At 40.5% G+C, this 15,705-nt stretch overlaps 1 protein-coding gene across 1 annotated transcript; it reads right to left on the bottom strand.

Moving 5' to 3' along the window:
- Positions 1-2,272: 2,272 nt before the first annotated feature.
- On the bottom strand, positions 2,273-13,671 carry HRG (histidine rich glycoprotein). Its single transcript, XM_086468607.1, has 10 exons — positions 13,474-13,671; positions 9,948-10,055; positions 8,857-8,944; positions 8,176-8,342; positions 6,301-6,417; positions 4,712-4,798; positions 3,814-4,066; positions 3,196-3,453; positions 3,057-3,132; positions 2,273-2,822 (listed from the first exon to the last, which is right to left on the bottom strand). The coding sequence occupies exons 1-10, from the start codon at positions 13,669-13,671 to the stop codon at positions 2,273-2,275; spliced, it is 1,902 nt and encodes a 633-aa protein (XP_086324733.1).
- Positions 13,672-15,705: the final 2,034 nt, after the last annotated feature.

The raw sequence follows: 15,705 nt of genomic DNA, 5'->3' as shown, positions 1-15,705 counted from the left end.
AAACGTCCCCATGTTGAAGGAATGAAGTCAGAGAGTTGTTGTCAATGGGACAGAGTCTAGTTGGAGGCCTGTATCTAGTGGAGTCCCTTTGGAGTCAGTACTGGGACCAGTACTATTCAATGTATACATCAATGACCTGGATGAGGGAACAGAGTGCACTGTCAGCAAGTTTGCTGATGACACAAAACTGGGAGGACTGGCTGACACACCAGAAGGCTGTGCTGCCATCCAGCGAGACCTGGACAGGCTGGAGAGCTGGGTGGGGAGAAATTAATGAAATACAACCAGGGCGAGTGTATTGTCTTGCATCTGGGAAAGAACAGCCCCATGTACCAGTATAGGTTGGGGACTGAGCTGTTGGAGAGTAGCGTAGGGGGAAGGGACCTGGTGGACAGCAGGATGACCGTGAGCCAGCGATGTGCCCTAGTGGCCAAGAAGGCCAATGGCATCCTGAGGTGTATTAGAAGGGGTGTGGTCAGGAGGTCGAGAGAGGTTCTTCTCCCCCCTCTACTCTGCCCTGGTGAGACCCCATCTGGAATAGCGTGTCCAGTTCTGAGCCCCTCAGTTCAAGAAGGACAGGGAAGTGCTTGAAAGAGTCCAGCGCAGAGCCACAGAGATGGTTAAGGGGGTGGAACATCTCCCTTGTGATGAAAGGCGGAGGGAGCTGGGTCTCTAGCTTAGAGAAGAGGAGACTGGTAATTTCATTAAAGTTTATAAATACGTAAAGGGCGAGTGTCAGGAGGATGGAGCCGGGCTCTTCTCAGTGATGTCCAATGATAGGACAAGGGGTAATGAGTGCAAGTGGAGCACAGGAGGTTCCAGATTAACATAAGGAAAAATTTTTTCACTGTGAGGGTGACAAAGCACTGGAACAGGCTGCCCAGAGAGGTTGGGGAGTCTCCTTCTCTGGAGACACTCAAAACCCATCTGGACATGATCCTGTGTGATCTACTCTAGGTGGTCCTGCTCTGGCAGGGGGGTTGGACTAGATAATCCCTTCAAGGTCCCTTCCAACCCCTAACATTCTGTGATTCTGTGATGTTATCAATACTGTTTTCAGCACAAATCCAAAACATAGCTCCATACTAGCTACTGTGAAGAAAATTAACTATCCCAGCCAAAACCAGCATATTTGTACATGATAACACACTTTTAAAAATTAGAAAACCTTCACTTAGTTACACAACATGCTGTCCCCATTTTGTTTCTTTTTCTTCAATGTAACCCTCATACTGTATTTTACTTTAATTGTTTTATACTTTATTTATATATAAATACTTTATTTATAGCCATTAAAAAGCTACTTTGAGGACCAAATTACTAAATTTTTGAGATTAATGCCATGTTCTTGCTTATAAGATAACTGTTCTGAACTAACTCGTTGGTGTCCCAGGTCTGTCTGAATGGACTTTACCTTGATGAGGTCTAGAGTGTAAAGAGACACCAGTATTCTTTCTTCCTGCTTCTTCCAACTCAGTTTCCAGTGAGGAAGGTTCATGACACTTACATGAAAGAGTTACTACATGCATCTGCTTTTCTCCTCCCCTGAGAGCAATTATGAACTATTTGGAAAGGGCCGTCCTTGAACTCGATGTTTCTGGTATGTCACCACCAGCAACTGTAGCAATCGAAGTACCTGCACAGGCCACCCTGCAGTGTTACACTACAAGTCATTAACTGTTCTCAGACCTTTTCTAGGTAATGGTGGTAACCCAGCCACCATCAGTCAATTTATGCTAGAGTATGCCTCGTGGATGTTTTACTGTGCGGCTAAAAATCCATAGTAACAAAAAAAAGACAAAACTTTGGCAACGGTGTCAAGAAAAAAAGTATGGTTACATATTTTTATTTTCTTTGAATCTTTATAAAGCGTGAATGTAGGGCCATGGATCATTCTTTATAGAAAGTGGTCAAATTTCCTCAGCAAAGTATATTATAATTATGAATTATGAGAAAATGAAATATTTTAGATGGTAGTTTTCACTATTGGGGAATTTTCCTTTTTGTTAGAACTAAAGGAACATTGTTTGCTGGGGAGATTTGTACCCGTTCATATTACTTGAGAGACTCAGAATTTCGATTGTTTCAGTTACAGTGGAGTCTGAGATAGCTGGCGTCAAGAGGCAGGTTGGAATACTTGTCTTAATCGTTATTTTCAGTACTTCTCCCTAGAAGTTGTGTCATTTTTCCCCTTCTCCACATGCTGTTTTCATTCATTGTACAACTGTCATTGGCCCTGCAACTCTCAAGCCAGAAACATCTTTCTCTGAAGTCATGTAGGAGAATTTTCTGCCATGGAATTATGTGGAAATAATGGCAAAATTTTTGGAAGAACAAGTTTGGGGTTTCCTGGGCATGACTTTGATTGCATAGGGTGATCTGGAAAACCCGGAACTTCTGGCATCTCCTTTAGACTTGAGCCAGCGAAAGGAATACCTTCACCAGTGCTGGAGGAGTGAGGCATGCTTTGGGATAGCCCAGGAAATTTTGCAGTAGGAGGTGTGAGAGAATCATACTGACTTAGAACTGGAATGCGATAGACAGCTCCTGCTATTTGGAATGGAAAGTACTTTCTCAATATGCTTGTCTTGTTGCAATGATGTCTGTGATAGTGATGACAGAGATGAGGAGGATGTCGTGGAGGAGGAGGGTGATGTGGTCCATGATGGAGAGGAGGAGGAGGACAGTGTGATCCATGATGGGGATGAGGATGGTGGTGATGTGGTCCATGAGGAGGCCAGTGTGGTTGACAAGGGGGACAAGGATGGTGGTGATGTGGACCATGAGGAGGGGGAGGGCAGTGTGGTCCATGATGGGGACCAAGAGGAGGATTATGTGGCTCTTTATGGGGAGGAGGAGGAGAAGGGTGATGATGTAATTCCTCTTGGGAAGGAGGAGGAGGATGTGGTTCATCATGGAGAGGAGGAGAAGAAGAAGGAGGCTGATATGGTTCCTCTTGGAGAAGAGGCTGTGGTGCATCATGAGGAGGAGAAGCAGAAGGGTGATGTTGTGGTTCTTCTTGGGGAGGAGGACAGTGTGATCCATGATGGGGATGAGGATGGTGGTGATGTGGTCCATGAGGAGGGGGAGGAGGACAGTGTGATCCATGATGGGGATGAGGATGGTGGTGATGTGGTCCATGAGGAGGGGGAGGAGGCCAGTGTGGTTGACAAGGGGGACAAGGATGGTGGTAATGTGGACCATGAGGAGGGGGAGGGCAGTGTGGTCCATGATGGGGACCAAGAGGAGGATTGTGTGGCTCATTATGGGGAGGAAGAGGAGAAGGGTGATGATGTAATTCCTCTTGGGAAGGAGGAGGAGGATGTGGTTCATCATGGGGAGGAGGAGCAGAAGGGTGATGTTGTGATTCCTCTTGGGGAGGAGGATGTGGTTCACTATGGAGAGGAGGAGGAGGGTGGTGATGTGGTCCATGAGGAGGGGGAGGAGGACAGTGTGATCCATGATGGGGATGAGGATGGTGGTGATGTGGTCCATGAGGAGGAGGACAGTGTGATCCATGATGGGGATGAGGATGGTGGTGATGTGGTCCATGAGGAGGGGGAGGAGGACAGTGTAATCCATGATGGGGATGAGGATGGTGGTGGTGTGGTCCATGAGGAGGGGGAGGAGGCCAGTGTGGTTGACAAGGGGGACAAGGATGGTGGTGATGTGGACCGTGAGGAGGGGGAGGGCAGTGTGGTCCATGATGGGGACCAAGAGGAGGATTATCGGGAGGAGAAGCAGAAGGGTGATGTTGTAGTTCCTCTTGGGGAGGAGGGTGTGGTTCACCATGAGGAGGAGGTGGAGGACAATGGTGTGGTGGGTGAAGGTGGTGATGTGGTCCACCATGGGGGGGAGGAGGAGGTTCTTCATGGCTGTCTTCATGTTCTTCATTGAAACTATGGTTATGCTCAGGGTCTTCAGGTCTGGATTGAGAAGAGTGTGGACATCCGTGCCTGTGATGATGTTTGTGACGATGTTTGTGACCAAAATGACGGTGGGGATGGGGATGTCTGTGTGACTGTCCCAGAGCTGAATATCTGCATCTTTGCCCGTAGTCATGCTGCTGTATATAAAAACACCATGGGAGGAAGTATTATGTGAGATGTTAACAGAACAGAAGAAAGTGGTGAAAAAGAGAGAGAGGTGAGAATTAGCAGGTTTGCATTTACAGTTCCAGTGATCTGGAAGGAAAAACAACCTGTGTTTTTTTTTCAGGATAGAAAAGGAGGAGTAGATGATAAAATGCCAAGTTACTGAAAATCATCTGGAAATACTACACTATAACAAAACGAAATTATATAACCAACTGAGAAAAATTTGTAAGGGATCAAAAAAAATAAACCCCACACTGGAGTAGCTGTTGTAATATAAACTGGAATACCAAATATGATAAAGACCCTCTCCCCTCCTCTTGCTTTCTAAAATTCCTTTGAACTTGTTTGCTGATCTCTACTCACTGTAACTAAGGAGTATGACTGGACTGAAAGAAGACATCTTGGCAGGAGTAGTAGGGACAGCTCAATACTAATTCATCTTCGAATTGACCTAGAAGTCAAAAGCCAGTCTGTCCGGACATGCTGCATCCCACCCAGGCAATAATAAAGGGACTTAAACAACTGTTGGAACCGTCTGTCAGACTGGACTAAGTGAGGTTGCTGTAGCCTGCATGAGGATATAGCCAGAGACACTGCAGTAAGTGAGTACATACCCAGGGCTGGTAGATTTCACAGTTTATATCTGTTCCGTCAGGTTCATCTGAATCGCTGATAATTCTTGCCTTGCAGAATCCCACCAGCTAAGCAAAAGAAAAGAGAAAAAAAAAAAAAAGCACATTTGAGTTCTTGTGATGGAGTTAATAGAAGCTACTGAAAGTTCACCATTTTAAAAGTTAGGCTAGTTCCTCTGATACCTAAGTATTTTTACATAACTTAGCTGGATCCTGAGCTTTCTGACCTTTGATACTTGCCAGTGATGAATACTGATTAAAATATATGCTGGTTTTGAGTGCTCTTGACTGTGAAGACCGCTTTGCCATGTGCATCGAGAGGGCTGCTACTCTCCATCTTGCTTGTAAGATGTCTGTAAGAAATTGATCAGCTACTGATGTCTCCAAAACAAGTACCCTGTGGGTGACTGAACTTTATTCATTTTTTTTCTGTCTTTGCTTGTCAAATGTGTTCAGATTGGGCTATTCTGAAGTTTTGCTCAAAGTCCTAAAGAACAGACACCGTGTAGCTGTACTGTTTCAGACAAAGCTCAAGACAGATCTTTCTTCTGTATTTATTTTGAAAAGTAATTTGTTATAATCTTTTAGCATTGCTTCCCTTAGCATCCTGTTTGCTGTGACTTTCACTTGCTGTCCAGTCATTGAGTGTGGACTTGCTCAGGTAAAAGACCACAGAACTTGGGTGAGGGGTTCTGTGTACGCTCTCTGTAGTGGATGCTTTATCTTGATATATGTTTGGGCCATTACTAGCCTATTATGATCAATGATTACAGATGTTAATAGTATTTTACACACACCCACCCACTAGTGGTGGCAGCATTGAAAACAGAATTGAAAACCTCTAGCTATCTGGCTTGTGCTTCATTCTAGTGAACTTTTGGCTCCGCTACTAGTTCATTCACAGCCTCCAGTCTTCTGGAGTATAAAGAGCAAGAGAAGAAAAGAGATGTAGATGAAACAAAAGTTCTACATGTTTGGTTTTTTCCATATCTTTATTTCTTTCCTTCAATTTAATTTCTGGGGAATAATTTATTCTGAAGTTATGATCTTGCTTAGTTGTTTTTTTGTTGTAGACTGTTATAGTAACAGGAAGGTGGGGTGAGGAGAATACTTTCATAGTAATCTGTAGACAAGCCTGAATTATTCCACTCTCCATTCCAGTGCAGCAGAAGAAAACAAAAAGTAACCCTGGACTCACTGGGATGACATCATACGTGGGGTTTTTTTCAGGATCTATGGCTCACATTAGTGTGAAACCTTTTGTGAAAATAGCATGAATGATTACTAGGGAGTGGCCGCAATTTGAATGTGAAAGCCAGATCCAAGCTGAAAAGCTCAGCTCTAGGTCTGTAATATGCCAGAGTCCAACTACATTTAGATTTGAGAGTTCAGATTGGCTCCTTATAGAATAAAAAGGAGCAGCTCTAAATTTAGGATTTGGACTTGGACATGCTGGGTCTTTATTTTTGAGTTTGGGTGCATGCTTACAAGAAACACCTGGAAATATTGTGGGACGATCTTCCTGGTGCCACCCATTGTATCAGTTCTTATTCTAAGAGATATTTACTTACAGCGTGCCAGTCATCCAGAAAATCACATTCCAATTCCTGATCTGCTCGTTGTGTGGATTTGGAACAGTTGGTCTCTTTTATAGAGAATCCTAAAATGTGACCTTCACGGGAGGCAGTCTGAAAGCAAGAGGTCAAACAAGACGTGGTAACTAGGTGTATTAAAAAAAAAAAAAAAAAAAAAAAAAAAAGTCCTGTAATTTTAAAAGCAGCCTTACTTATATTGTTGTCAAAATTGTGTCTACCTCATGCTTTCACTACCTGTGCTGTTGAAATGTTTGTATTCAGTAAGGAAAATAGATTAGATAATTTTACCTTACTTGCCTCACACCTTATGAGTTCCTGGAGTGGTCACTTTATTTCTTTGTCTAGCATGTGTATATTATAAAACCTGTTACTTTTACAGCCTGTGTTTTTAGGAAGTAATGTCCTTAGAGTCTTCTCCCAAAATTGAACTGCTGCCCCTGTGAAAATACAGAGATCTATTGGATGGCAACCTTCCCTTTCCAGTGGGGGGCATGGTGCTACAGTGCTGATGTTAATTTGGCGTGAAATTCTGCCAGTTGCTCTCACAGATTGTTGCTTTCTCTGTGTCAGTGGCATTATTTGCAGAGAAGGCATTACTCCATGAGAGTATGGGAGAAAGCCTTTGTGATCCTATTAGAACCCATAAAAAGGTGTTTCATTTTAATTTCCGCCAGTAGTAGTAGCTTATTTCAAGGCTGTATTGGAGGTGTCCATAGCATGTGTGTGCACACAAGTTTCACTAATTGGTTAAAAGTGGGTGACATACTTTATGGGGGTTTTTAATCATAATTCATAGTTTCTAAGTGTTGTGCACTCTGTTGAAATCCAGTGGTACAATCTAAATTGTCACTGTAGCCAAAGCCGGAGAAGTGTGAAGACAAAGCATTTAGGGAGAAATACGTGAATCTAAAACCAGCCATGGGCTAAATGGGAGTAGGGATGTGTCCTGCATGGGACTACAGCGTAGAACACTGTAAGGTTTCTAAGCAGTATTAAAAGCCACAGCGAGGTGAGGTTGGGTTGGCATGCAGTTTGCAAAATTGGCATGCAAATTTAGGCAGTTTCCAAGATCAACATGTATTATGGTAGGGGCCATGGGACCTCATTACAGAGATGTCCTCAACAGACATATGTGTTGGCAGAATGATCCTGTGCTCTTTAAGTGAAGGTCTCCAGTATCTGCCAACAAGAAATTGTGGTGATGTGAGAGTTATACATCAAATCGCCCAAAGGACAAGTCTTCACGTCAACATCACTCAAAGATGGAGGAGTTATTTGTCAGAGCCAGTAGTTCCTCAATAGGTACAGCACAGATGCAAATTTATCTCCTGTCCTTCGGAGCTCTCACAGTGCTGCTTTGCTCTGCAGCAGAAAGCCAAAATGATGCTGAATGTGTTCCTCTTTGTGTGGTACCCATGTGCTAAATGTTCTAAGAGTAAAAAATTACCTGATTTTGATTGACAAAATGTATGACTGTGACAATACACATGACTGTACATCTTGAAGAACTCTGGTCAGTAGTAAATACACTCTTGTATGTTATGATAGGATAGGTAAATAGGCATTCAAAATAAAAATATGCACACAAAGAAGGCTCTGACATTTTGGATACTATCACGCTGCCATAGTTTTTAGCAGATGAGAAATCCTCTTGCTTTCACATGCCTAAACTGAAGTTGATAATAAGTCTTTGCAGAAGTAGAACTTTCAGTTTTAAGCAGATGATTTACACTGAGAGGTGACAAGCAGTAGTTCTGATCCTAGGCGGGTCTGAGTTCTGGTCCCATGGTTTTGGAGCTGCTCACAAAATTCTGTCATGTATAAGTAATTCTAGGACAAAATGCCACTTACCATCTTTAAAACCTTTTCAATTTTGTCCACATTGAAGTAGTTTGTGTGGTTACCCTCACTGTTGAATTTCTTCAGGGCCTTCGCAGCAATATTTCTGTGTTGCTCAGTGATTTCTAAGACTTCAACTTTTACAGGACAGTCTTTGCACTCTAATAAATCAGGAGGGACTGTGAAAACAGAGAATTTACATGGGTATTGATACTCTTGGGAGTGTGCATGTGCCTTTAATGTGAACTCATAATGAGAAACTGAAATGCAAGTGTTTCCTTGAAAGTGAAATATCTATCCGTCACTCCACAAATATGGGTTTGTCCTGTAACATGAAAAAAATCAAACTTGTGAAAATGAATATTTTTATAAGTCTTTTAGCTCCACCTTAGAATCTTACCACCCCAAACAGGCATTCTTTACAAGTTTACTTTTTTTCTGATATTCATTATCGTGTTTTGGTGGGCTAGAATGGTGATATCATCTGACATTGATAAAGTCTGCTTTAGAAGAGTAGGGTAACCTTAATTCTGTTACTCATTCTTAACATTCCATTTGAATTATCTAAAATATGAATTGCAAGCAGATGAATGAATCTGTTATGGTTACTACACACTAGTAGTGCACGGACTTGATATTTGGTGCTAGGACTGGTTTGAGGTATGCATTGGCTTACAACAGTGGTTATTTTACCTGGACTTAATGTACAATTGAATCCATATAGTTGAGGTTTCTTCAGCAGCTGGCTTGTGTATGTGATAATCTTACATTGCCCAAAGTCCTGAGAGGAAAAAAGAATATGCGATTATGATGTTATTTTCACTGGATTTAATTGGATGTAGATGATCATAGAAATTATGCCTCCTTTTAGTGTACAGTACTTCTAGGAATAACAGATGTGGTCATTAATGAAATGTTTGATCTGGTACCACTCAAAATTTGTGTTCAGATAAAATGGGATCTATCTGTACAAGAGCCTTTATTTTAATTCTCAGTTGGCACAACTGAGTAGACATTGGAAAACTAAACCAGCTTTCTCAGTCATTCTAATACTTATTTACAGTAAGACAATACTAGCTAGCAGGGGAACTTAGGATGCCAGAGATAGTCAAGGTTACATAAATCTGTATCAGAAAGTGGATGGACCTTTTCTTCCATTCCTTTTCCCCATCTTAATAAAAAGAGCAAATGTCTTCTTTTTTCTCCTCGTGGCCTTCCTGCTTTGTCCTGTGTGGCAGTATCACCACTCTCCTATTTAAATAAAGTTTTGGACTGGTAGTTCTCATCCCAGACTGCATCATTGGACTGTAACAATAAAGGACAAGTATTGCTACACATCATATGTGTACTGACACTACCAATATTTCACATTGTCATACCACAAATGCTGTGACAGAAAACAGACAAAATATAACACTAGTATTTCTGGGTAATATACTAGGAACATGCTTAAAAAATTTCTACTGCCCCTTAGTTGTCAGCAAATTATTCTTAAAACATCAGTACTGCTGCCAGCAGTGGAATGCAGAGTATAGCTCGTTTGAGACAACTAGTTAAATAAAGCTGCACTTACTTGAGCTCTCAACTGTTTTGCAAACTTTTAGCATATGTTTAACAACTCTAGAATTGAATAGGTTTTGTTATAGATTTTGTTTTATAGTGAGCCGTATTAAAACCTAGTCTTCGCTTAGAGATTTTGTGACCCAGAAATTCCTGGGCAGTTCATATGAAGAGCAAGTTAATGCAATATTGACATATGATTCTGGCTGGGTGCCATTACTTGCCGTGAAATAGGTGTCACTGTATTCACAAGACTCCCAGTTTCTTCTGGATAATACAGGGCATTCAGTTTCCAGTACATCCAAAGTTAAGTAGAGGAGTGATGAATTTCCCTGGAAGAGAATTGCAGGTAAAAAAAGAGTTTGTATACTAGCAGTTCAGTCTGAAAGAACCTTTTTTTTTAAGTAGATATGTTTAATCTTTGATGTAGCTTCCCCAGTTCCTTATTAGGGTTTTTCTGAGCTGACAGGCATAGAAAGAGGTTAGGCTGGAAGGGACCTTTGGAGGTCATGTTGTCCAGCCACTTGCTCAAGGCAAAGGTAACTTCAAAGTTAAATTCAACTGAGTTCTGTGTATCACCAAGACAGATGGTCCACAACCTCTCTAGGCTGTTCCAGTACTTAACCATTTTCTCCATGATTTTTTTTTTGTCCTTGAATCTAGTCAGAATTTCCCTTGCTGTGTCTTACCACTGTTGCCTCTTATCCTTTTGTTGAGAACCTGTGAGAAGAATCTGTTGTTAACCTGGCGTCCATCAAGCAGGGAAAATGCCAGTGTTAAAAAGTTGCCATTCTCTCTTCCTAATTTTCACATAGAACATATTGATCTATCAGGAAATCTGTTGTCTGGGCAGCCAGTTATATGGCAATATCCATTTCAAATTACCTTAGTGACCAGATATACTTTCAGAACTTTGCTTCCTGCTCAGTTTATTCAGGGAGTAATGCAACAAAGTTGTAATAATCCCTAGAAGTCAGGAGCCTTAGCTCTGAAATTCTTCTAGTATGTTCTGTCTCCTGAACAAATAGGATGGAGAGTAAGAATTTGAATTTGGCTGCCAGTGGAGTGGGATGGGATGTTAAAAATTATCTGTAGCTCACAGAAACAATTTTGTATTTTTCTGCAGGAAAATGAATCTCAGTTTACGTTTAGAATGGATGATTAAAACTTTATGCAACTCTTGTATGGACATTCAGAATAAACACAGACATTTTATTTTGTCATTTAGATAAAATCATGCAAAGCCCTTTGCTGTGAATAAGTGTCCTCCAGTTTTATGACATTTTATCCGTTCAGATTCCCTTTTCAGAGTGTTTCTGTACAGATGAGACCTTGAGAAAGAATTACTGAAATCTAGTGTAGTATTTTTACTAGAGAGAGTCCACCAGTGTTTTGCAGTACAAGTATGTCTTAGCATTGTCTCTATTTTTAAAATAGAGGCTAGGTGATTTGCACAAAGACACATGTTGTTCACTGGCAGAATCAGGGAAAGAATATAGTTTTCCTGGACACCCATCCTGTCCGCTAACCACATGATTATTCTCTGCTTAGGAGTAGTTAGCATTTCTATTTTATTTTGGAAATCCCAATAATTGCAAGCTGCTAGTCAACATATTAGTAAAATGCAGACAGAGAAGAGAAAGACTATTTTTTTCTGATTTGTGTTTATGGAATTGCACTGAATGGGAAGGTAAGATAGATAAGATAGTCTTTTGTAAAATGTGCTATTCACTAGGAGCCCTCTAAAACTGAAGTGACTAAACACATTCACTTTGTCGTTCAAACTTTTGAAATACTAAAGAAGCCGCTTCATCCCTGGCAAATACTTACTTTCTTCAGCAGGATGCATTTGGATTCAATAAAGCCTAAAGCAGAGCTTGGGTGAAATTAAGTGTCTACATCCAAATATGCAGTAGAAAATTCTTGTGTTCATCTGGTGGATAGCTCTTGGAAAAAAACCCATCTTGTATGGTGCCTTCTTGGTTGTTTTAAAAGCGTCTTGGACACCAGAGTTTTGCACTGCGCAAGCCCAAAACTGTTCTAGTGTGAACACTTGAGTATCTTACACTTCTAGAACTCCCATGTAAACCCAGTAGAGATCTGGCTACTAGGAATTGCTCTGCTTAAGTTTCTAAGGTGGTTGATATGACAGCCTTGATGCACACTATTGCATGGAGATAATAAAATGAATGTTGTGGTCTTTTTTTTTTAATATTATCTTTTTAATGTCATCTTGGCAGTGGAGACAGCATCACTTCTTGCACAATAGTGTACGTGATCAGTATGCAAGAGACCACAGCTAGTGGCTATGAGTCTGAGAAGGTACAGAGACCTTACAGGGATAATTCTTTATCATTAAGATAGATAGAAGGGTCTTTTCTGTTCTTGTAGACTCTGTGTGATAACTGAAGCTGTGGCCTGGACTGCAAAGACAGTAAAATTAACTAACAGTACAAAGCAAAACATAAGCATGGTAGATTCACATGGAAGTGTGAATCCTCAGTTCTGGTCCTTATTCCAGGTTATGGTTCTATAGTTTTTATAGGCAATAATTATTTAAAAGGTAGAAACACTGAGGTTTTTCTTTTTAGGTACAAATACGTTTTTTCTCATTCATCCAATGAATTTTGCACGTCTTGCTGCCCGATGGCTCCACTTCACAGAGGTGGCACACCCATAGCTGCATGGCAGCAGCATTCATCAAGGATGGGAGACTTGAGGGTTTAAATCTCTTAATGCCGAAGAGGACTGATTGCTTCCTAGATGAGCTCTTTAACTACTTGGCTGTTACGCAAAACCCAATAGTATCACTTGCCACATTCTTGTCTTTGAAAAGCGAGATAATCCATCAGGTTTTTTGGAAATATACCCAAAGACCTGTAGGAATCCAGGCTTTGGGTTACTTTCTGAGCTTTTTCTTGTCCTAGCAGGCAGTCTTAAGCAGCTCCATCAAAACTAGCGTGTTTTTTCAGTTGCCATACTGAGATGCGTAATACACTTCTTAAACAGTGCGTGTGGGCCTGGATTCTAGTTTCGTAGCCAAGCAGCTAAAAGGTAGCCGGGTGCATTAGCAAATCTGCATGTCCTTGGTCTCCTTTTTCTACTAGGTAATGAAATTTTTTATTCTATTGCTTTTTCTGCTCTTGATTTGCTTTGGCATTAGGCAATCATTGAGAAAGGCTTATGTATCCTTTCTGGGAAACAGAAATAGAAATAGGAAGGAAATAGGAAATGACTGATATGGATTCTCTTTTCAGCCCTTCCCCTGTTTTGCAGAGTGGCGTTTTCATCCCCTTTGGCTTCCTCTGCTTTTTTCCCTTCCCTAAAGTTATCCAGCTATCTCCAAAATTAAGATAATAATAAAATACCTATCTTGCAGGATACATTGATCTAATTAGTGTGAGATGTTCACAGATTAAAGAAACCCTCCAAAAATAAATTTTGAATGTAACACCTGAGAGCTGACAACAGACAGGACAGATTAATTTCTGGTGTTGTATAAAGCTGTTCAGAGCATCTCTTACGCCAACATCCTGTTGGCCAAGAGAATAGAGGGCATTCAGCATCATTCAAAATCAAGCTTATGTGCACATCATGTACAAATGAATACTCAGATAGTGTAAGTCAGAGCTGATTCATTGAATTACATCAACATCGCTCTGTTAAAAGCAATAAACATAAGCTTTTAATGATCTGGCTCGTTATTTTAAAATCAGTCTTGCGTAAATCAGCATTTGAATTGATACTTACAATATGTAGTTCATATGCATCAGCAACACGGAATAAACCAAAAACGTAGCCATCTCTGCGATGTTTGTTCACCAAATCCAGGGCCACTCCTGCATCCGTTTCAATGGTATTACAGTCTGCAGGTGTAATGCTTGTTTTGTTTTGGGCATTCAAGCACTGCAGTAGTGTTAGAAAAAAAGCTGAAGCTAGAAGCAGCATTTTGTCTGCAGTGTTATGTCACTTCTGCCCATGCTCTGATAAAGCCAGTAGTCTGCTTTTAAATCAGAGTAGCCCACCAAAGTTATAAATGAATGCTAAAAGGGCTTGGTTTTATATAAATTGAAGCGTTGTGTCAGCGGGCCATTACCTTGACCCTGGATTAACATTTGCAAACAGCAAGTAAATGATTATATAGTGATTGAGCAGATTTTGGCGAAAGTAGGCCTTATAATACTCTCTGGACTACCCACCAAAGGGACTATGTGATTCTATAAGCAGGCACTGTGCAATAGTGTTTTACTATGAAAAATGCTTTGCTTCTGAACAGTGTGTTGCTGAGCCTGGCATTAAGAAGCTCCAGTTTATGTATTATGCAATCTTGTTTTTCTGTTTACTGTAAAAACAGTTGAACTGAAAATATGCTGAAATATTTGTGGTCAAGTGATGGCTATATCCACATCCCTGTTTCTATAGATCCTTACCTAGCAGAGAACTAGCGAAAGGGAAACAAGGACGTCACTCAGATTTGGAAAAGGGATGTAGGTCAAGGTGCACTTGCAAGCTGGTGCTCCCTAGCTTCTATGTGAGTCCCTGCTGCTCTTCCAGCTTGAGAAAATTTAGAGCAAACTTCTATGAGCTTTACATCATTTCAGACTGATACTCAGAAGGGAACTGGCTTAATACCGATGTAATCTAGCCATAGCATGAAGTGACATTCTCAATTTGGGCAGTTTTGTGTGCTCTTTGGCTATAGCAGACTTCATAGACTTCTTTAGAGAATTGCTGGTAATTTTTGGGGTTTTATTAAAATACTTCAGTACATAATAAGATTCGTACCTTTCACAGGATATGCCAATGTCCTCTGCTAAGCAGAAAGAAGACATTGTCTCACTATTCAAAATCTTTTATTCAGGATTGTTTAAGACATTCTTAAAAGGCAGTAATCACTTGTCAGGAAGTGGCTGAAGTTTGAATACAAAAATCAATCTCTAAATAAGAAAATACAAAAAATCAATGTGAGTCCAAAATGACAAGGTCAGATTCAGATGAGAAATTTTCTGAATCCTGGTTAGTATGAAGGGTTGGATCAGCTTCTCTTAGAAAAATGTTCTGGTTATATAATTGACTTGGCTTTACACGTTTGACTTTGACTTATTTTTGTGAGAAATATTGGGAAATATAGTAGGTAATCATCCTTAACCCTTACCTCATTTCATTAATCCTTATTAAAAAAAATCCAGCTTTTATCATGTCTGGTGTTTAAGAAATCATATTTTAAAATGATAGAGCTCAAGTAGTGGCTTTCTTTTATAGTTAGTTCAAGGTGCACTTAACAGTTCTCTGGCATTAGATAATCTAAATGGAGAATCTTACAATATTAGAACTGGGGGCACTCAAAACTAGTGTGAATCAGTTTTAAATGGACTACCCTGCACAATGGGCAGTGAACCTCTGGAACTTGTTGCCGCAGAAAGATATGGAACAGGTAGTATCAGCAGGGTCAGAAATGGCTTAGAAAAGTTCATGGACAGCAAGTCCTTAAGTACATGCTAGAAGGACTAGGCAGATGAGTACTCCTTAAAATCCCTACTACAATGATTCTGGGTACTGGAAATGGGGATGAATGGTTTGCAGAAAGGGGGCAGGTCATGTGTTGCCTTTGCCACTGTGACAGATAAATACTGGGCTGGAGGAACCACTGTTCTGATGCAGTAGGGCATTTCTTTTGTTTATGTTTTTATAATGTTTCATTATAATAATTCAGAATTTCTTCTGGAAGATTGAAAAAAGTGGTAAAATAAATCTGTAAATAATTGTGTAAATAATCAAAGGCATTTAAAATACATCTCATCATCAGTTAAAAATAATAATCACATCATTGCTGTGTTCCAAATCACACCCCCATTCACTACTTATAATAGTGTTTAATTTTTCAAATGGGCAGTCATATTGAAGAAAGGCATCAGATTAGGTAATTTATAACATAATTCCCTTAGTCGTCTATTGTGTGCGGATTGTTTGTTCTTTTTTTTC

Source organism: Leptosomus discolor, chromosome 7, assembly GCF_034619465.1.
Source record: "Leptosomus discolor isolate bLepDis1 chromosome 7, bLepDis1.hap2, whole genome shotgun sequence".
Lineage (NCBI taxonomy): Eukaryota > Metazoa > Chordata > Aves > Leptosomiformes > Leptosomidae > Leptosomus > Leptosomus discolor.
This window is presented reverse-complemented; position numbering and strand designations above follow the sequence as displayed.

Coding starts and splice junctions, on each gene's coding strand:
- HRG (XM_086468607.1), bottom strand. CDS start 13,671: ATGCTGCTTCTAGCTTCAGCTTTTTTTCTAACACTACTGCAGTGCTTG. Junction 10,056..13,473: donor ATGCATATGAACTACATATT/GTAAGTATCAAT, acceptor ATTCTCTTCCAG/GGAAATTCATCACTCCTCTA. Junction 4,799..6,300: donor TTCTGGATGACTGGCACGCT/GTAAGTAAATAT, acceptor TCTTTTGCTTAG/CTGGTGGGATTCTGCAAGGC.